Below are 22,748 nucleotides of genomic sequence, written 5' to 3' on the forward strand. Positions count from 1 at the left end.
GGTGTCTGAATAACATAACACTTCACAGAATATAAATGTGGGATTGATTGCTGACTAGACCTATACTGAGTTTAGCTCACTTACAGCAGACTCTCGTTAGAGGGCGCTAGAGAATATGAATGAATGCAACATCAGTCTTCTATCCTGTAGCGCCGCTGAGTGTCTGAGGCGGACCATCAAAGTTCTGTTTACAAGACATTTACTGTATACAATCGTGGCCAAAAGTTTTGAGAATGACACAAATATTAGTTTTCACAAAGTTTGCTGCTCAACTGCTTTTAGATCTTTGTTTCAGTTGTTTCTGTGACGTACTGAAATATAATTACAAGCACTTCATACGTTTCAAAGGCTTTTATCGACAATTACATGACATTTATGCAAAGAGTATTTGCAGTCTTGGCGCTTCTTTTTCAGGACCTCTGCAATTCGACTGGGCATGCTCTCAATCAACTTCTGGGCCAAATCCTGACTGATAGCAACCCATTCTTTCATAATCACTTCTTGGAGTTTGTCAGAATTAGTGGGTTTTTGTTTGTCCACCCGCCTCTTGAGGATTGACCACAAGTTCTCAATGGGATTAAGATCTGGGGAGTTTCCAGGCCATGGACCCAAAATGTCAACGTTTTGGTCCCCGAGCCACTTATAGTTATCACTTTTGCCTTATGGTACGGTGCTCCATCGTGCTGGAAAATGCATTGTTCTTCACCAAACTGTTGTTGGATTGTTGGAAGAAGTTGCTGTTGGAGGGTGTTTTGGTACCATTCTTTATTCATGGCTGTGTTTTTGGGCAAAATTGTGAGTGAGCCCACTCCCTTGGATGAGAAGCAACCCCACACATGAATAGTCTCTGGATGCTTTACTGTTGGCATGACACAGGACTGATGGTAGCGCTCACCTTTTCTTCTCCGGACAAGCCTTTTTTCCAGATGCCCCAAACAATCGGAAAGAGGCTTCATCGGAGAATATGACTTTGCTCTTCTTGACACCAGGCCATCTTCCAAAAGTCTTGGCCTCACTGTGTGTTCAGATACGCTCACACCTGCCTGCTGCCATTCCTGAGCAAGCTCTGCACTGGTGGCACTCCAATCCCGCAGCTGAATCCTCTTTAGGAGACCATCCTGGCGCTTGCTGGACTTTCTTGGACGCCCTGAAGCCTTCTTAACAATGCAGTGGAAAGTTTTTTTTTTCGGGATTAAGTTAATTTTCATGGCAAAGAAGGACTATGCAATTCATCCGATTACTCTTCATAACATTCTGGAGTATATGCAAATGGATATCAACAAGTAAAAACTGAATTAGAGAGCTCTTTAATTGAAATTATTACTAGTAAAAATTTATTTAGAAAGCTCTCTAATTGTAATTGTTACTAGTAAGAATTCATTTGTATAGCTCTCTAATTGTAATTCTTACTAGTAAAAATTCTGTTGTAGAGCTTTGTAATTAAAAATTAATGGAGGTCATTGGAGACATATGACTAGTAAAAAATAATTTGTAGATCTCTCTAATTGGAATTGTTACTAGTAAGAATTGAATTAGAGAGCTCTGTAATTGGAATTTTTACTAGTAGGAATTGAATTATAGAGCTCTCTAATTGAATTGTTACTAGTAAAAATGCAATTACCACGAGTAAGGCATAGTATATTTTAGGCTAAAACGCCTTGCCATAGGGGTCACCTTTAAACTATAAATTATAATAAATAACTCTTAAAACAACTCACCTAGTTTTGTCCACTAAGGTTCTGTAGGTTGCTTTGTTACAGCTGTGCATTTGTGGCTGTGACATGTTCGTTCATCTGTTTTAGCCATATAATTTAATGTTTTACTATTATTATTTTTTTTAAATAGATACACTTCCCTAGCAGTGTAAAAAAATGCAAGCAGTAAAAGTGAAACAAGTGAACAATATGATTTATAACTGATGAAAACGCGTCAATGAATCGCAGAATTGACGTTCAGATCTGTTCAGGCGGACTTTAGGACCCAGATTATGGCTAAACAGAAAACAATCACATGACCGTGATGTTCAAAGAGAAGAAACGCTGCAAATCTATTGAACCGAGAAAGTGGACCGCTTTATGCAAAATGACAGAACAGAAAAGTTTGAGCAGTTGTAATAGTATTTCCTGACACCTTAAAATCACGTTGCTATCATAATGTCAAACGGAAGAGTGTTCCTGCGTCTTATCCACTTGATTTAAAGATGAAGTCACACATTACTTTCGTTTTATTAAGTCTGTGCTTGTTGCCAGTATTTGTGTTGGTAAGTACCAGATTCAAAGTACACGACTTTCATCTCTACACATTGTGATTAATTCGTTTTTACCAACCTGACGTGTATTTATAGATTTAATAGACAAATTCATGTGACAGGGTTCCCATGATCATAAAAACCTTAAGTTTTAAAACTGTTATTCTTAAGTCTGGTAAAGTAATTAAAATTTATATAGTGAATTTAGATTGTTTTTTTTTTCTTTGTAATTATGCTTATTTTGAATGCATTCTCTGCCATGGTGATCTTTGACCACAAAATTGAGATTTATACATCATCTGAAAGTTGAATAAATAACCTTTCCATTGATTGCTAGGATAGGACAATATTTGCCTGAGATACAAGTATTTGAAAATCTGGAATCTGAAAGAAAAAAAAATTCTGAGAAAAGTTCTTAGAAATGCATATTACTGATCAAAAATTAAGTTGGACATTTACAATACAGTAGGACATTTACAAAATGTCTTTATGGAACATGATCTTTACTTAATATCTTTTTACTTTATTTACTTAATGCTTAATATTGATTTTTGGCATAAAAGAAAAATCGATAATTTTGATCCATGCAATGTATTTTTGGCTATTGCTACAAATATACCCAAGCTACTTAAGACTGGTTTTGTGGTCCATAGTCACGTATTGAGAATAGTTTTATAGACAGACTCTTAAACACCCTGCTAATTTTTAACTACATGACTTTTCTGTTTCAAGGCAGATTCACGCTCCTTTTCCATTGACTACAAGAACAACTGCTTCCGAAAGGATGGAGAACCATTTCAGTACATCTCAGGAAGCATCCACTACTCTCGCATTCCTCGGGAATATTGGAAGGACAGGTTGCTCAAGATGTACATGACTGGACTCAATGCTATTCAGGTGTACGTGAAACAGAGCAACAGTGCAAACACTGCATACACACTTATGTTACACATGTTTCCAAAAATATTTTCCTTTCTTTCATGCAGGTATGTGCCATGGAACTTCCATGAGACTGTGCAGGGGGTGTACAACTTTGCAGGAGACAGAGATCTTGAGTACTTCTTGAACCTGGCCAATCAAACAGGGCTGTTAGTCATCTTGCGACCAGGGCCGTACATCTGTGCTGAATGGGAAATGGTGACTGTTGCTTCCTCATGTTGCTAAACTTGAATGATTTTGAAATGTGATGTTTTACTAAAGACCAGTGGGTGTCGTGTATCACTGCATGTGATTATGAGAATATGACTTCAGGAAGTGTGTTTTTAAAGGAATAGTTCACCCAAAATTGTACTTTATTACATTGTATTCGCCCATATGGTGTTCTAAACCTATATTTCTTTCTTTTGTAGAACACACAAAATAAGTTCTTTAGTAGAATGTTCACGCTGTTCTTTTCCATACGGTGAAAGTCAGACTGCAAAAATTACAACTTATCTCTAAGTTATACAATAGTGTTATGAAAGCCTTAAAACTAGGTAAAATAATTTTAGGTTAAAAAAATTTAATTAGAAAGGAACTTAGAAAATCTTGTCTAAAGGCTGGAACACTCCAGACAAGATTTTAAAACACTACACATCATATACAGTTAAAGTCAAAAGTTTACGTACACCTTGCAGAATCTGCGAAATGTTTCAATTTTTTTTACCAAAATAAGAGGGATCATACAAAATGCATGTTTTTTATTTAGTGCTGACCTGCAGTGTTGGGGAAAGTTACTTTTAAAACTAATGCATTACAATATTGTGTTACAACCTAAAAAAGTAACTAAGTTAGTTACTTTTTATGGAAAGTAATGCATTACATTACTTTTGTGTTACTTTTCAAATCTGGGCAGGGCTTGCTTGTTCGTTTTTAATATAAAAAGTTCTATTTTTTGCAAATGTAAAAGCCTTTTGACACCAAAAGCCTCAGGCTTAGAGAAAAGTAAATTCACATCTGTACAGTAGAATGCAGAAGAAAAAATGTCAACTCTTCAGCAATAAAAAAAGGAAAACAAACGTTACATTATATTGAGTAATTTTTGCTTATTAGTATGAATGAATTGGATCATCAAAGGTCGGCAGCAAAGACATAGGTTAATAAAATGGGATGAAATACATATTTGTATTATTTGTAAAAGGGTTCAAATACACAAAGATTCTGAAAACCAAAGAATTTGTGGGACCTTAATTTTTTAATATTTAAAAAATATAAATTATAGCATATTTAATTATTGCAGGTTTGCATCATATTCTGATTTGAATTTCACTGTTTTTGTTAATTTTAAGGAATACTGTATCTGTTTTTTTTAGTGAGTGAGATGAATTAATGCATGTTTACATTTATTCTAGAACTAAAGTAACATCTTACTCACGATTTCTTTCAACATGGGGACAGGAGAGCTTTAAATCAATAAATGAGGGGGAAAGTAACTGGCGTTACTTATTTGAAAAAGTAACTTAGATATTTTCTTGTCAATTAAAAAGTAATGTGCTACTTTAGTTATTTGGAAAAAGTAATATTATTACGTAACTTGCGTTAATTGTAACACATCACCCACAACACTGCTGACCTGAACAAGTTATTTCACATAAAAGAAGTTTACATATAGAGAAAATAATAGTTGAATTTATAAAAACGACCCTGTTCAAAAGTTTTGATTCTTAATACTGTATTGTTACCTGAATGATCCAAAGCTGTGTTTTTTGTTTAGTGATAGTTGTTCATGAGTCCCTTGTTTGTCCTGAACAGTTAAACTGCCTGCTGTTCTTCAGAAAAAAATTAAGGTCCCACAAATTCTTTGGTTTTCAGAATCTTTGTGTATTTGAACCCTTTCCATCAACAATGACTGTATGATTTTGAGATCCATCTTTTTACACTGAGGAAAACTGAGGGACTCATATGCAACTATTACAGAAGGATCAAACACTCACTGATGTTCCAGAAAGAAATACGATGCATTAAGAGCCAGAGAGTGAGAACTTTTTGAATTTGATGATCGGGGTCAATTTTACTTATTTTGTCTTCTAGGGAAACATGTAAATATCTTCTGTAGCTTCTAAAGGGCAGAACTGAATGAAAAAATATGACATTTAGGCAAAATAAGAAAGATGTACACATCCTTATTCTGTTCAAATGTTTACACCCCTGGCTCTTAATGCATCGTGTTTCCTTCTGGAGCATCAGCGAGCGTTTGAACTTTTTGTAATAGTTGCATATGAGTGCCTCAGTTGTCCTCAGTGTGAAAAGATGGATCTCAAAATGATAGAGTCATTGTTGGAAAGGGTTCAAATACACAAAAATGCTTAAAACCCAAAGAATTTTAGGGACCTGGAGGATTTTTTTGAAGAATAGCGGCAGTCTGTTCAGGACAAACAAGGGACTCATGAACAACTATCACTAAACAAAAAACACACAGCTGTGGATCATTCAGGTAACAGCACAGTATTAAAAATCTAAAACTTTTGTGAACTTTTGAACAGGGTCATTTTTATAAATTTTATTCTATAAATATTATTTTCTCTTGTGGACTATATGTAAACATCTTTTGTGTGAAATATATTTTATTCAGGTCAGTGCTAAATGGAAAATAGCATGCATTTTGTATGATCCCTTTTATTTTGGTAAAATAATTTACATTTTGCAGATTTGCAGATGACTTCAACTGTACTTGTTGATTTGTAATAGGTTACATTTGAGCCTGTTACAAATCATATGAACCATGTTTTTGGTCATTATTGGACCAAAATAATGGTCACCAATCACATTTCATTATATGGAAAAACAGCCTTCACAGAGCAGTGGGCAGCCATTGCTCCAGTGCCTGGGGAGCAATTTGTGGTTTGATGCCTTTCTCAAAGGCACCTTAGTCAATGTATTGAAGGTGGAAAGAGCTGGTGACCTTCGGGTTACATGCTCTCTAACCATTAGGTCATGACTGCCCCATAATTTTAAACATCTCATTAGTGTTCCTTAGATGAAAGACAATCATGCTGATTTTGAAAAGCATTTAGTTTTTTGAATGAGGATTCATGATGCTATTAATAATTAGTTCTGGTCACAACACAAAAGACAGCCTTGTGATTATTATTTTGCGACTTGTAAATTGTGGGTTCTCATCTGTCCGATAGGGTGGTTTGCCTGCCTGGTTGCTACAAAAGCCCAACATTATCCTCCGTTCAGCTGACACAGGTATCTGTTACGTCTATGTGAGACATGACTTCACATGAGCCAGATCTGTCTTTAATGCTAGTGTTTGTCTATTTCAGAGTATTTGAAGGCGGCAAGTGACTGGTTGGCTGTGCTGCTTGCTAAGATGAGACGGTGGCTTTATCAGAATGGAGGAAATATTATCAGTGTGCAGGTACGACATAGAGCTCAAATTTAGTATGCAAGTATACAATAATTACCAGACACATTTGTCCAATGCAGTGTGCTCAGATGAGTGGGCCAGTCCCCCAAGATGAACCTGGTGTGATGTTTTTAAAGAAATAGTTCAGCCAAAAATGAAAATTCTGTCATTAATTACTCACCCTCATGCTGTTTCAAACCTGTAAGGCCTTCATTCATCTTCAGAATACAAATTAGGATATTTTTGATGAAATCCTAAAGCTTTCTGACCCTGCATAGACAGCAAGGGTCCTCATTTTTAGGTGAACAAACCCTTTAAGGACAGCTGGGATAGAACCTACAATTGTTTTGTTACTGGCTCCACCCAGAGACAAATGTAAAATAATATTTACTGAGTATGCAATAATAACAATACCTAATAATAACTTATTACAGTGACTGATACTCATGTTTTGAAGGACTGAGAGCCCTACATAGTAATTGTGATTGGTGTTGATATGTAAACAGTGCTTTACAGTGACAAGTATGGCTCTTAAGGTGTGAATATTTTGTGCATTTTTTCTCTGATCAGGTGGAGAATGAATATGGCAGCTATTTCGCCTGTGATTACAACTACATGCGGCATCTTCTCACTCTATTCCGTTTGTTCCTGGGGGAGGACGTCGTTCTCTTTACTACAGATGGGAACACGGATAAAGAGATGATCTGTGGCACACTTGAGGGCCTGTACGCCACTATTGACTTTGGCACAGGTAAGATCAAAATGTGCAGTGTTTTAAGACATTTAACTTGTTTTTAGTCCATGTATGCATATCGAGTGTTCAAAATTGAATTATTTTCCCCTTTAGACATCAACATCACCGCAGCCTTCGTCCGACAAAGGAAGTTTGAACCTAAAGGCCCACTGGTAAGTAAGATGTTTGAGACAGCATTCATGTATTGACTGCTTGTTTCTCTATTTCTCAAGCTGTAGGATTTAGCAGTAATTGATGTGTCATGGTTTCAGGTGAATTCTGAGTTCTATACAGGCTGGTTGGATCACTGGGGTGACAAACATGCTTCTGTGGATACTGTCAAAGTGAGCAAAATGCTGGGAGAGATGTTGTCCATGGGTGCCAGTGTAAACATGTAAGCCATGTTTTCTATAGAGTAATGAGTGAAAATAGTACGTCTGATAATCCAACTTAAATAGGGTTTTCTTCTTATGCACAGGTACATGTTTGAGGGAGGAACAAACTTTGGCTACTGGAATGGTAAATCTGCTATTTCAGTATACCTGTTCTCATATCCTTGATAATACGTGGTAACGCAATCAACCTAATGTGTGAATGTGTAAATGTTATCATTCATAGGAGCAGATCATGATACCAGGTTTCGGTCTGTGGTGACCAGTTATGATTACGATGCTCCTTTATCAGAGGCAGGAGACCCTACTGACAAGCTACTTGCCATCAGAGATGTCATTAAAAATGTAAGAACATACACACAGTAACTCTAAATGCACATATATGACGATATCCAATTTATAAGGTTAAAAAATAGTTGATAGGGCTGGACATATGACTGTATGTACAGTTGAGGTCAAAAGTTTATATACACCTTGCAGAATTTGCAAAATGTTCATACAAAATGCATGTTTTTTATTTAGTACTAAGAAAATAATAGTTCAATTTAAAAAAAATAACCCTGTTCAAAAGTTTACATACACTTGATTCTAAATACTTGTTCGTAAGTCCCTTGTTTGTCCTAAACAAACTGCCCACTGCTCTTCAGAAAAATCTTTCAGGTCCCGTAAGTTCTTTGTTTTTTCAAAAATGTTTGTGTATTTGAACCCTTTCCAAGAATGACTGTATAATTTTGAGATCCAAATGCTCATATATTAATATTTACACAGTCTACTAATACTCTATTGATGTAGTTGCAAAGTTGCTTATAGTAGTAGAATGTCTAAAGTACACACAAAAAAATGTTACCAGAAATGTTATTGTAATATACTATTTTGTTCATAATGCTTACCCATACCAGCTAGCATCTTTTGAATAATAAAACATACATTTTGTATTAATTATATATGTATTTGTTTTCAGTTTCGTGATATTCCAGTTGGTCCCATGCCACCGGCCACCCCAAAGTTTGCTTATGGCTTTGTTACACTTCAGAAGGTGTGGATATTTCACATGGCAAAATCTTATTTCATTTGTTCATACAAACAATCTTACTTGGTTCCTATGTTCTTTCATAGGTTGGCAACATCAGCAGCTTGTTGGATACGCTGTCACCTCAAGGTCCAGTACAATCTCAATATCCTTTGACGTTTGAGGAGATTAAACAGGTATGATACTTAAAAGAACTTAAAGGATTAGTTCAACTTCCAGAATAAAAATGTCCTGACCTCCATGCAATCCAAGATGTTCATGTTTTTCTTTCTTCAGTTGAAAAAGAAAGGTTTTTGAGGAAAACATTCCAGGATTTTTCTCCATATAGTGGACTTCAATGAGGACCCATGCAGTGCAGCTTTAAAAGGCTCTACATGATCCCAGCCAAGACATAAGGGCCTTATCTAGCGAAGCAATCATTTTCTAAAAAAAAAAATGAACATGCTTGTTAACCACAAATGCTTGTTGTGCACAAGCTATGCGATGCATTTCTACATCTTCGCCTATTACGCAATCACATTGGAAAAGTTTTGATTGAAGCAAAAAACACATGAACATCTTTTATTACATGGTATATCATCAGGAGATTTTTATCCTGGAAATTTACTAATCCTTTGATACATGCAATAAACATTATGTTCAGAACATAATTATAATTCATGATGTTTTATGTTATGTCTAACCAGCCAAGTAAGGCCAATATTGTATTTCCTCATGGCTATAGATGTAGATATATGGCTTGGGTGTTGGAGGCTGGCCTTGGTTAAGTGTAAAAGCTGGTCTGAGCTTGTGTTATGTCAACTGTGTGCAGTACTATGGCTTCGTGCTTTACCGAACGACACTGCCAGAGAATGTTCCCGAGCCGACCCCTCTCATCTCGCCCCTCAATGGCATCCATGATCGTGCATACATCTCTGTGAATGGGGTGAGCAGACCACTTGTTTGTGGGTCACGCTAACAATGTTTTGTTCTCCCCATGGTTAGTTAGACACTATGTGCATTACAACTAGTGTGTAAAACCACTGTTTACCACTGCTCAGTTATTTTTGTACTAATGTGAACATTTTTACATATGAAGAAAGGAATACTCATTGTTCATTTTGGAATGCCAAATACTTTCTTTCTTCAGCCGAAAAGAAATTAAGGTTTTTGAGGAAAACTTTCCAGGATTTTTCTCCATATAGTGGACTTCAATGGGGATGAACAGGTTGAAGGTCCAAGTTGCAGTTTCAGTGCAGCTTCAAATGACTCTACACAATACCATTTGAGAAATAAGGGTCTTATGTAGTGAAACGACTAGTCATTTTCTAAAAAATAAAATAAAACATGTATATACTTTATAACCACAAATGCTCATCTTGCACTAGCTTTGCAATGAAATCAATTGAAACTCGTCTCTGAGCAGGTGTACCAGGGGTTTATGGAGAGGGACACTGCACTGGTGATGAACGTTACAGGACAACAAGGGGATCAGTTGGACATACTCGTGGAAAACATGGGCAGGGTTAATTTTGGAAGTTATATCAATGATAATAAGGCAAGTTACACTAAACCTATCATTGTTCAAGACATGCTAATATTCCTTAAACCATCTGAGAAAATTCCATTAATAAATAAAAAAAACTTTTTCAGGGTCTCTTGGGTAACCTCATTTTGGGCAATGATGTGCTCACTGATTGGTCAATCTACCCACTGGACATTGACACTGCAGTAGCCAATGGCTGGCTGCAGGCGGTTCACTCAGAGTCAGCAATGGAAGCAGGAGACGGACCAATGATCTACTCAGGTACCTTGAAGCCTACAGGTCTCACATGGGACACTTTTGTAAAACTTAATGGATGGACAAAGGTGAGATGCGTTTTTTTTTTTTTGTATTATACAGATTATCTAGTATTTGTTTTTGTTTGAGACCTAACTACAAGGCAGTTTTGTGTTATTCTGCTTTTATCTTTTAGGGTCAAGTGTGGGTAAATGGGGTGAACTTAGGACGTTATTGGCCCCAGAGAGGCCCCCAACAGACACTGTATGTCCCCGGACCTTTTCTTAGTGCCACTCAGCCAAACAACATCACAGTGCTAGAGCTGGAAAAAGCTCCATCACACAGAAGAATTCTGTTTATGGACCGGCCTCAGCTGAACAACACGGGACAGAAAACATGATCATACACTCAAAGGCCTTTCGCAGTTCAGCATATCTGTATAGCTGCATCATCTCTGCTCAAATCTATCCAGTATTATAGATAAATACACTTTTTTCCCCATACTTGCCAAATATACTGGTCGGTTTATTTCTTAAAGGGATAGTTCACCCAACAATGAAAATTCTGTCATGAATTACTCACCCTCATGTCGTTCCAAACCTGTGAGGCCTTCGTTCAGCTTCGAAACAAAAATTAAGATATTTTTGATGAAATCTGAGAGCTTTCTGACCCTGCATAAACAGCAACGCAACTGACACATTAAAGGCCTGGAAAGGTACTAAGGACATTGTTAAAATAGTCTATGAGACATCAGTGATTCAAACATATTTTTTGTTAAACTTTGTGCGCAAAGAAAATAAAAATAATGACTACAATGACGTACGCAAATGTTGCATCTATGCAGGGTCAGAAAGCTCTCGGATTTCATCAAAAATATCTTAATTTGTGTTTCGAAGATGAACAAAGGTCCTACGAGTTTGAAACGACATAAGGGTGAGTAATTCATGACAGAATTTTCATTTTTGGGTGAACTATGTCTATAAGAAATGGTAAAAAATGAAAGTTCTTTCCACACCAAGGTGCTGAAGTTAATTTTAGTACTGACAAATCTAAGAAATCAGAATCTTGATGTACATTAAAGTTTATCTGCTTCAAAAGAAGAAGATGATTTTAATCTCAGTGTCATAACTCTATATTCAGTGTTTTTGTGGGGGGCAGGCATGATGTAACGTTTTTGGAATGATATAAAAGCATTCTAGTCACTTGGAAAGAAATGAAGAAATAATAAATAATAGATTTATCAAAACAGTGAGTCATGTTTTAATTTGACTGTATCATTTTGTGCGCTCAACCATATACCTTTTGTTCTTGATCATAAATCGTAAGAGTTTGGAAATAATAATAATAGACCAAAAGAATCATATCAATGATGATTTCAACTGTATGTGTACAATCTAATAAAACTGCTGCAGCTACCAAACAATGTGGAAGAATAAACCTTACTGTTTTAATTTTTTTTTTTAAACAAAACGCCCCATGATATTACTTTACAGTTTTAGCTATGATTTGAATGCCCTATTATCTCATTGAACATGTATAGATCATTTTTTGAATCACAGTGGTTGGTCTGTGTCCTGAGTGAGTTATTAAAACAATAGAGTTAAAGTGTTAATTTACTGAAATTCAAGATTTCTGTAACTAATTCATGATTATTAATCATTCTCTTCTCCAATTCCATGTAATCTAGCATAGTCTTATTATTTCCAAAGACAACTCTGAAATCCATGATACGTTTCTTGTAAAATCCAGTTCAACTCTTAAATCATGTAAAATGAAATGTCCACAATATGGCAGCACACCTTTCCATCCTCTAATGCGCTGTGTCAGGATTAGAGAGGTCAGGGCCGGGCGGCAGCATTGGCTTTACGGTGGGCTTGGACACAGCGAGGCGTACAGAAAGAGTATTCCAGATATTCAAAAGGAATCTTCCCCAGTAACGACTCTCCACACTGAAAGCATCTCCTTTAAACATATTACAGTAATGATTACAAAACTTACATTTGGATGAACTATTCCTTTAAAGGGGTCATGAACTGAGAAATCAAAAGTCCCTTGATTTTTTGACATATAAGAGGTCTTCGTACTATAATAACTCAAAATGCCAAACTTCCTTGTTAGTCTAAAAACAGCTTACATGGAAGTCAATCTGCCAAAACAACAGGTTATGTAATGTGCCACTTTATGATGTAATAGTGTGGCTAAACACCGCCTCCACAGAAGAAAATCTATGCCTGCTTCTACATCACTTCCCATCCATTTATGAAGGATGTAGGCTGTCAAACATACACAACTGTTAGCCAATCATAGCAGAGGGCATTTACTTTTGAGTCTATAATCCGCCATGCCCATTCAAACAAAGCGTTCTAATGAGGGGGTCAAAACAGGACAGAAAATAGCCTATTACTCCTAAATTATGTTTATGCACAAATCTTGATAGCATTATAAGTGGACCTCAGAAAACAGTACAAAATAATAAAAAAGGCAGTTCATAACCCCTTTCATCATGAATTGCATAATGGACAGATATTTCTCAATAGAGATATTATTACATACCTGATAGTGGTGAGTGTTACTCCAGTTGTGGCCATATGTTCGGCCAATCTCCTCTCTGCAGCCAGAGCTCGCTGTGTGACATCAGAAATATGACGTGATCAGCCAATCGCAAGACCTCATCCACATAAGAACTACTGTACAAGCAAGAAATGAAGTAGTCACCTTTTCTCTGTCACTAAGAGCTATGAACCTCTTCTTTTCCTCCTCTTCTTGCTGTTTCTTTAGTTTCTCTTCTTTTTGCTCTTTCTCTCTCTGTTTCCGTGCTGCTTTTCGGGCTTTTGTCTTCTCTGCCTTTTTGGACTCAATTTCTTCAGTCAGTGGTCCAGGTACCTTGAACACAATAAAGCAAAGAAAATACAGGAATAAGTGAGAGATTTATTACTTTGGGTTGCGAAAAGACAAGGCCCCTGTACAAAAAAAAAAAAATTATTTAAAGCTGAATAAAAGTATTTAAAAAAATTAAATAAATGTTATGATATAAATAATGATACGTAATGAACAAATAGTTATTAAACTTTTGTATTTAGTGCAGGTCTAAAAAAATGACTCATTCAAACTTTTTATCTTCATCTTTTGGTAAAAACATTTTATAAATGTCTTAAATGTGACCACAAAACCAGTCATAAGGGTCAATTTCTTGAAATTGAGATTTATACATAATGAAGGCTGAATAAGTAAGATTTCCACTGACGTATGGTTTGTTAGGATAGGACGATATTTGGCGAGATACAACTATTTGAAAATCAGGAATCTGAGGGTGCAAAACAAATCTAAATATTGAGAAAATCACCTTTAAAGTTGTCCAAATTAAGTTCTTAGCAACGCATGTTACTTTTTGATATTTTTACGGTAGGAAATTTACAAAATATCTTCACTGAACATGATCTTTACCTAATATCCTAATGATTTTTGACATAAAAAAAATTATAATTTTGACCCATACAATGTATTTTTGGCTATTGCTACAAATAAATCTGTATAAATGTATATTAAAAACTAATTTGTTTTAAAATGAAAAACAGATTTTTTTTTTTGTGGTCCCTGACCTTTACTTTTTTTGTTTGTTTGTTTTTTTTGAAAAGCATAAGAAGGTTTTGTTACTATTTGTGGTGTTGCTAGTCATCATAAGATAGATCTGTCTACCTGTGCTTTAGTGTAGTCGTATTTATCAGGGTGTTCAGCCATGTATTTTCTGAATGTGTTGCGGGTATCTTTTTCAGGAGCTACGCCATATGGAGTCTGTCCTTTCTTGTCCCTGAAAAAAAAATTATTTAGGCCACTATGTAGAACCAAACAACCCTCCTGGCCACATTAAAACTTATTCATACAGACCATTATTGCTAATTGCTAATTAAAACGTTTATGTATGTGCGTACTTATTAGCTGGATCACTCCCTTCATCCATTAACAGTCTGATGACCGATTTCTGTCCGGCTGCCGATGCCACATGCAGTAAAGTAAAGCCTGCTGAGTCTATGGGCTTGTTGAGAAGACAAAAACCCCTTGAAGTAGGATTCTCTTTGATGTTTCTTTCTCCTGTGTCCTTATCCTCTTCCTGGTCCTCTGGCAGTTGCAGGAGGGTGCGTAATGATTGGATGTCACCCGTTTTACAGGCAGTGTAGAGTGCGTCCCTCAAACTATATTCCAAAGAATCATCCACTTCATCTGAAAAGATATATTATTAAAAAAAAAAATGAAAATTTTCTATTTGAATATATGGCATCAAAGTATAACTTTGACACCAAAGCTGAATTTCTTCAGTGCCACCATTCAGAAATCATTCTAATATACTGATTTGGTGCTTATGAAACATTTCTTAATATTACTAATGTTGACTGCTGGCTTTAATATCCTCAATACCTTCTTCCGGCTGGCGTTTTTTGCCTTTTGGTTTCCTCCTGCTCTTTGACTTTCTCTGCGTCTCTTTAGAGTCATCTTCCCCTTCTAGTTCTTCTTCTTCTGGTAGTTGATCATCTGCCTTTCCTTCAGTTACTTCTCTGTTGCTTGAGTCTAAAGACACAAGTAAAAACAAGATGTATTTAATCAAATGTCTCTTTCAATATTACAATATTATTTTGTTCTGTAAAGGTCATCACCTTCTCTCTTTCCTTTCCGTTTCCTCCTTTTCTTCTTATTAAGCTGGACCTCATGTTCTCTGAGGTCCAGAGTTCCCAGTGTCACTTCCACCATCTCAAGCGTTCCAGAGTCTTCCTCCTCTGAGCTTTCTTCTTTAACCTCTTCTCCCTCTGTAGGCACAGACCACAAAACCACCCATAAATAAGTATAATTTTAGAAGCATGGCATTTAAGACACAGTCAGGGTTCAGACGCACCATTGGTGTTTGGGACTGGATGACTAACAGGTTTAGGAGTCTTCTTCTTCCCCACTTTCTTCGAAGGAGTAAAAATGCTGGAGATTTCAGTGTCCTTTTCTGGAATGTAACAGGCATTCATAAATAAAGGAGAGGTTTTTTTCCAGAATTAAATTTCCTGATCATTTACTCACCCTCATGTCTTCCAAGATGTTCATGTCTTTTTTTATTCAGTCAAAAAGACATTAAGGTTTTTGAGGAAAACATACCAGGATTTGTAGTGGACCTCAATGGTGGCCAATGGGTTGAAGGTACCAAATTACAGTTTCAATGCAGCTTCAAAGGGCTCTACACGTTCCCAGACGAGGAATAAGGGTCTTATCTAGTGAAACTAGCTGTCATTTTCAAAGAAAAAAATAAAAATAATAAATAAAAACACAAATACTCATCTTGCACTAGCTGGACCTCACATATTACATAATCATGCATGCGTGACGTGGGCAGAAGTAGAGACCCAGAGCCCTTTCAAGCTGCACTGAAACCAATCTAGACCTTCAACCTGCTGATCCCCATTAAAGTCCACTATATGGAGAAAAATCCTGGAATGTTTTCCTCAAAAAGCATAATTTCTTTATGATTGAAGAAATAGAGACATAAACATCTTGGATGACATAGGGGTGAGTAAGTTATCAGGAAATTTTCATTCTGGAAGTGAACTAATAACGTAAAGGAAATAAATTTAAATATTTGAAAATATATATATATATATATATATAACATGGTAGCAAACCTCAACTTACGATAAATATGTAGAGTTGAAAGTAGATCAAAAACTCTCTGTATTTCTCTAAATGTGGCTCTACGGGTGGCAAAAGGAGGTACGCGGACTCGCTGATCTTTTTTGTCCAATGGTGCTTCACGACCTCCAAAAAATATGCTCTTATTGTAACTCGGTGCTCGCAGGAAGATGGCACTTGCCTCCTTCAAATACTCAGCCCAGCTTTGTAGAAGATCGTGAATATCCTGGTTAAAAAGGGGTGTATCCATCAATAACAATTACAAACGTATAAATTCTATACAAGTTAGTGTTATTCAAGTTTCTTATATATGGGTCATTCTACAGAATTGGTGCAAACTGCTGTCCCACAACCGAAAACACATTAAAAAAGCATTTAAGCATTCAAATCTTAGATGTTTACTAAGATTCTTTTATTATCTATTGAAACTCATAATTTAAAATATCAGTAAGCTTGATATATATGAAAAATCATAATTTATTTGATACTTTCAACTGGGAGGTGGCTGTTCTGAACCCGAATTTCTAAATTTCAACTTATGAGAATTATACTGAAATAATTATTTATTTTATTTTATTCCATTGTTGTTTTTAATATCTTTTTGAATTTGAAAAAAAAAAATTATATATACACACACACACACACACACACAAAACAGTTTATGTTTTAGTCCATTGGCTGAGACTGATTTTAACTAAACCCCTATCCAGAAATATTTATACATTTATATACAAAAAACTTTTGTTCAAAGGTAGGAAACTTTTGTGTTCAAAAGTAGGAAAAATCTGTGTGTAACTTTAAAGAATATCACTATCAAATTTTTCTATAATTAGGCACACTTTTTTGATATTATTCCACAACATTTAGTCTTTCTATGTGTACAACTGTTCAGGGGTGCGTTTCCCGTACAACGTTGTAACTCGCTGGTTAACCTCCATAGTACGATGCATTGGTGTGGAAACGAACTAACTAGTCACGAGTGTTTCCCAAACACGGTCGCATCTCCGTCGTTTGAACCACATTAGTTCAACAACTTAGGGCCGTTGTTAATGACGTCACCGAGTAATAACTTCTGCTATTTAGCTGATTATGGATCTAAAAAATGCAGCTATATTGAACATGGCACCTAATCACTCATTTACTATTTTTTGTTCCCTGTCATTTCGCTTTATTTGATGTTTGATTCATCGCGTGTTCTCTCTTACGTCATACTCCGGGGTTCCCTCAGGCGTTTGTGCTCATGCGCACTACTCATAAACAACGCTTATAGAGGACGCACAAAAATACATAGATTAAAATGCATTTATAGTTAGATAAAATTGAGGATATAGATTGTACTGCGTGTTAGCTTGCAAATTGTGACCAAGAACATAATTTATTAAGCCCACATGTCTTACTAACAAGAAACGATGCTTCTAACCACCGGTCGAGAGCTGTAGTTCCAACCACGCAAGTTTGCGACGCTGTTTGCGAATGTTCGTTTGAACTCTGGTGTTGGGAAACACCCAATCGTTGAACTACGTTGGTAACGACGGAACTTGCGACCATAGTTGGCTAACGATGCTTTTGGGAAACGCACCCCTGAACTGTGCTAGCTAACCATGTGCTGATTAGCATCTTTGAGCTAGCTTCAAAAGCATCTAAAATTGTCACTACCAAAACAGTCACGACCGACACATCTTTGTTTTTTTGTGTGTTATCCCATAAAATTGTCACTAGCGTAACAGTCACAACGAATACATGTCATCATTGTTTAGGTAGTTGATAAAAAAGGAACAAATAATCCTTTATTTGGGGGAAATAAACAGTTTTAGTATAGTTATGCAAATTAGTAATATTTTATTATGTGGATTAAAATTCTGTATTTATGTGATGTGGTCGCTACCAAAAAATAACTGTCAATATCGAAAATACGCAGTCACTACCGAAACATGTTTTGTCAAAATTAAAGTATACTGAATTATCAATTAAGATATTATGATAGTGTTTGGTTCAGTAAATATTCAAACTAATGAATCCTTAAGTTTGAAATCAGCATGATCGACTTTTTGCCTTTTACAAAGAAAACTGGATTAAAAATTCAACAAGCATCATAAGACACTTGAAATATTGTTAAAATTGACATTGTTAGTGATTTACCTCTGAAGAATTAAAAAAAAATGTAAGCAAAAATCGCAATAGGTAAATATAACCCTTCTTATTAAATTATATATTACGGTATACTTCAGTTGTGACAAATTTGAGGAGATGACAAATATTCCAAAACTTTCTAAAACTACAATATGAGAATTATCTGCACAAGTACTTGAAATGTGTACCTTACATACAAAAGACATTTTTTTCCCAAGACGTTTCCAACTCTGTCCAACTTTGGCCCATATAACAAAGAGCTGAAATTCAACATGGAGTTGGAGGAACATACCTTGTGCAACGCTGCCTCGTTATAACGTCTGAGGGCCGCCCCTGCTGATTTAGGCATGTGGCTGCGGTTCTGAGAGTCCCTCAGTCCCTGCGCGGTCCCTCGCTTCGCTCTCACCGTGTACCGATGAAACGTCTTATGCTGCACAATCTCTTTTCTATGTTACACAAATCAATTAAAGAATAGCATTAAATTAACTTTTTTTTGTGGTTATACACAACTTTCTGAACTTTTCACCAACCCTTTAAAAACTGCTCCAGCAAAGTGTCCACCTCCAGTCATCAGAATGACCCAAATAGTGTTGCTTGACATTTTCAGTAAAGAGGAAACCAAGTCTTCTTCATTGTCCTGAGTTTGAATATGACAACAGAATCAGATGAGACTGAAAGAAGAGAGCAGTTCCAGAAATGACTCTAAAAACCAGGAAATGAGTTAGAATTTTTTAAACTTCTGGTTCTATCATCCTAAAGTCAATGGGTGTCATGACCAGGATTTTGGTAGGGATAGTTTAATATTCTGTCATTTTACTCATCCTAATGTCCAGTCAGAAAGCAAGGGTCCTACCTTGGTCAAGGCACAGAAACGTAGAAGGGACATTGTTAAAATGGTCCATGTGACATGTGAGTGTGAGTGGTTAAACCATAATTTTACAAAGTTATGAGAATGTCCCTCGATGTCCTTACTACTTTTCTGTGCCTTGACTGTGGTAGGACCCTTGCTGTCTATGCAGGGTCAGGAAGCTCTCGGATTTCATAATATCTTAATTTTTTGTTTCCGAAGATGAACAAAGGTCTTACTGGTTTGGAACGACATGAAGGTGATAATCTGTTAATAATCTGTTGAGTGAGGATTCTTCTGAGCCAAAGCTCTTGTAATTTAGACTCAAGCTAACAAATACATAAAATGGACAGATTTACTTACTTTCTTGCTTTGCAGAACACAGCGGTACAATGACAGATACTGTTCCTGCGTGTTTTGAAAGACTACTTTGGAAGAAAGTCGACAGGCGGACTGATCTGTGTCCAGAGCACTGTCTGTCCCTTCAGTGCCCACTTCATCTCTAAGATCCTCATCCTCACTGTCTGAGTCTGAACCCGAAATGCTTGAAATATCACCTGGTAACAGCAAGGCAGACAGGAAGATTACGCAAAAATTACACTTACTGAATGGCAACTGGATTGGAACAAACCGGATGGCATAAAACAGTTTTTCAGTAAGATTAAATAAGCATTCACAACTCTACCTGTCCCAGTCTTCTTCTCAAACTCCTCTACTGTGACCACTGATCTTTCTTCCAGACGTTGTCTCAGGTTGAAGCGGTGCCAATCAAGTTTGTAGTGCTCCATCTGATAAAAGATTGGGGCTGCATTAACATTAGGGTGAACATACATCCTCTTTTCCCCGGACATGTCGGGGACATTCTGCTTTTGTTTTCTACAGTCGCCCTTCATTCATGTGTGGGTTTTTGTATTAAAGCCTTGCGCAGGACTGTTTTCTTAATCCCGCTCCCGCAAACATTCTAATATTGAATGTAATTTTTGCACATTCTACTTGTGATAAAACTGTGGTGGATATAAGTTTTGTAAAGGATGGCAACTGTGGTAGGATTTTTTTAGCTGTTTTAATGATCAATCTGCATAACAGTGATTGTAAAATATGAAGTTTTGGTATGGAAATGACATATTTTGATATTTTGTTTCGTGTTCATGAGTCTCTTGTTTGTCCCGAACAGTTCAACTGCCTGCTGTTCTTCAGAAAAATTCCTCAGGTCCTACAATTCTTTGGTTTTTCAGCATTTTAATGTATTTGAACTCTTTCCAACAATGACTGTATGATTTTGAGATTCATCTTCTCACACTGAGGACAACTGAGGGACTCATATGCAGCTATTACAGAAGTTTCAATTATGCTTCAGAAGGAAACAAAATGCATTTAAGAAACACTCCACTTTTTTTGGAAATAGGCTCATTCTCCAACTCCCCCCGAGTTAATAAGTTGAGTTTTACCGTTTTGAAATCCATTCAGCCGTTCTCCTGTTCTGGCGATATCACTTTTAGCATAGCTTAGCATAGATCATTGAATCCTATTAGACCAATAGCATCACTTTCAAAACTGACCAACGAGTTTTGATATTTGTCCTTTTTAAAAATATGACTCTTCTGCAGTTATATCGTGTACTAAGACCGGCAGAAAATGTAAAGCTGCGATTTTCTAGGCCAATAAGTTTAGGAACTACACTCCCATTCTGGTGTAATAGTCAAGGAAGTTTGCTGCCGTAATACGGACGCAGCAGGTGGAGTAATATCACACTGCGCCTGAAATAAGTTCCCAGCTAGTTTAGCATTTGCACATGTGCTGCGTGATTCTCCAAGTACTGCTGCGCCGGAATGGGAGTGTAGTTCCTAATCTTATCAGCCTAGAAAATCGCAGCTTTATATTTTCCGCCGGTCTTAGTACACAATATAACTACAGAAGAGTCAAGTTTTAAATAGGACAAATATGGAAACTCGTTGGTCATTTTTGAACGTGATGCTATTGGTCTAATAGGATTCAATGATCTATGCTAAGCTATGCTAAAAGTGATATCGCCAGAACAGGAGAACGGCTGAATGGATTTCAAAACGTTAAAACTCAATTTATTAACTCGGGGGGAGTTGGAGAATAAGCCTATTTCCAAAAAAAGTGGAGTGTTCCTTTAAGAGCCGGGGGTGAGAACTTTTTGAGGTAGGTAAATTTAACTTATTTTGTCATCTTGGAAACACGTAAGTTTCTTCTGTAGCTTCTAAAGGGCAGTACACAATGGAAAACATATTTAGGCAAAATAAGAAAAATGTTACACATTGTACCTGCTCCTCTCGACTATCAAAAGTACACTGACAGGCCGAGCAGAACATCCTGTCTGACACCTCACCGGTGGAGGCTGTCTTCTTTAAGCCAACATCTGTAAGTATTATGAATGATGTGTTATAAACAACTGATCAGCAGCCGTATGTGATCTCATTAGAGCAGTCAGTCTGACTCTCTTACCCTCACTGGACGCAGTAGCAGAGGGCTGGGGAGGTTCGGGATGACCCAGCAGTCCAAACACCTCTCTCAGCCCAGCGGTGACTGACTCATCCGCACACAGCGAAAACACACACCGCTGCTCCGGTGATGCCATGATCCAGTCGACAAAATAAACCACCACTATTACCTAAACACACCAGCATCAGAGGGAGAAGGCACAGCATAACGGTTAAATAGAGAGTTTTACACACCGAAGAACAAAAATGTGAACTTTAACGTAATCATTACACTAAACATTCAAGCAATGTCCATATTTGTCACAATCTGACAGCAGCTTCCCTACTAAAGTAAAGCCTGATTCGGCACTTGCAAATTATTACAAAAATATCACCGCTGTGCTGCTGACGCTAAAATTAAGCTCACTTAACTATCAGTGATCAATGTTTATGTATTTACTTACCTTTTTGGCAAAAACATTAGTCCCTTGCGGTTTGAATTGATATTTCCAGTCTGAGTATGCTGAAATGAATCAGATTACACTACACACGTGTTTGTGCTCTACGGTGGCCGGCTAGTGTCAGAAAACACTACAGCGCGATTTGTTGCGAAGATTGTTGCCAAAGACCTCCAAATATGATATCCTTGTAACTGTATATAGTGAAATAGTAAAAAATATATTTCATGTAAATAATTCTGAGAAAAAGTGTTAGTTTTACAGACTGCATTAATTGCTTTTCGTGTCATTGTACAAAAGCCAAAAGAAATGATCATCTTTTATCTGTGAAATATTCATTTATATTAAATTGGCAGCATCTTTTTCTATACACCATTAGAGTTAGGTCTGTCACACCAGTTTGGAACCACATGAGCGTGAGTAAATATGACAGATTTAGGCTGTTATTTTCTTTTTTATTTAAATTAATTTTTCGGATGATAATCAAAAAAAAAACATCTAGACCAGGGGTGCATAAGGTAATCTCCAGCAAACAGAGAGGAGAAAAAAATATCAGGATTGAAAATTGGATCCTGTTGCAAAATACAAAAAAAAAAAAAATAATAATAATAATAATAAAATACAAAAAAAAAAATTCACATCCAGGCACTCACATAGTCAGCAAAATAAAAAACCTTTATTCAAAGACAGGGCTTACCATGTCTGGAAGTGGTTTT

At 36.5% G+C, this 22,748-nt stretch overlaps 2 protein-coding genes across 2 annotated transcripts; one reads left to right on the plus strand and one right to left on the minus strand.

Moving 5' to 3' along the window:
* The first annotated feature begins 2,036 nt into the window (after positions 1-2,036).
* glb1l (galactosidase, beta 1-like) lies at positions 2,037-11,738 on the plus strand. The gene is made up of 16 exons (XM_073845790.1): positions 2,037-2,260; positions 2,981-3,147; positions 3,235-3,385; positions 6,358-6,418; positions 6,496-6,590; positions 7,149-7,329; positions 7,426-7,484; positions 7,584-7,705; positions 7,790-7,830; positions 7,930-8,048; positions 8,665-8,739; positions 8,820-8,909; positions 9,545-9,658; positions 10,139-10,270; positions 10,366-10,581; positions 10,689-11,738. Exons 1-16 carry the CDS (start codon positions 2,201-2,203, stop codon positions 10,890-10,892), a joined length of 1,887 nt encoding a protein of 628 aa, XP_073701891.1. The 5' UTR covers positions 2,037-2,200; the 3' UTR covers positions 10,893-11,738.
* Positions 11,739-11,887: 149 nt separating this feature from the next.
* Positions 11,888-22,118, minus strand: ankzf1 (ankyrin repeat and zinc finger peptidyl tRNA hydrolase 1). Its single transcript, XM_073845789.1, has 16 exons — positions 22,039-22,118; positions 21,600-21,765; positions 21,419-21,513; positions 19,816-19,918; positions 19,494-19,687; positions 18,814-18,920; positions 18,576-18,729; positions 16,157-16,379; positions 15,378-15,476; positions 15,142-15,291; positions 14,906-15,055; positions 14,422-14,710; positions 14,189-14,300; positions 13,208-13,375; positions 13,046-13,116; positions 11,888-12,454 (listed from the first exon to the last, which is right to left on the minus strand). Exons 2-16 carry the CDS (start codon positions 21,730-21,732, stop codon positions 12,331-12,333), a joined length of 2,172 nt encoding a protein of 723 aa, XP_073701890.1. The 5' UTR covers positions 21,733-21,765; positions 22,039-22,118; the 3' UTR covers positions 11,888-12,330.
* Positions 22,119-22,748: the final 630 nt, after the last annotated feature.

Source organism: Garra rufa, chromosome 8 (assembly GCF_049309525.1).
Source record: "Garra rufa chromosome 8, GarRuf1.0, whole genome shotgun sequence".
Classification (NCBI taxonomy): Eukaryota; Metazoa; Chordata; class Actinopteri; order Cypriniformes; family Cyprinidae; genus Garra; species Garra rufa.

Bases quoted from the DNA above. Each gene is read 5' to 3' on its own strand.
- glb1l (XM_073845790.1), top strand. From the start codon at position 2,201: ATGAAGTCACACATTACTTTCGTTTTATTAAGTCTGTGCTTGTTGCCA. The intron at 7,706-7,789 runs GTAAGCCATGTT...TCTTATGCACAG, and splicing joins ATGGGTGCCAGTGTAAACAT to GTACATGTTTGAGGGAGGAA. The intron at 7,831-7,929 runs GTAAATCTGCTA...TATCATTCATAG, and splicing joins AAACTTTGGCTACTGGAATG to GAGCAGATCATGATACCAGG.
- ankzf1 (XM_073845789.1), bottom strand. From the start codon at position 21,732: ATGGCATCACCGGAGCAGCGGTGTGTGTTTTCGCTGTGTGCGGATGAG. The intron at 15,477-16,156 runs GTAAGTTGAGGT...GTTACATTCCAG, and splicing joins TTCAACTCTACATATTTATC to AAAAGGACACTGAAATCTCC. The intron at 13,376-14,188 runs GTAGACAGATCT...ATTGTGTTCAAG, and splicing joins ACGACTACACTAAAGCACAG to GTACCTGGACCACTGACTGA.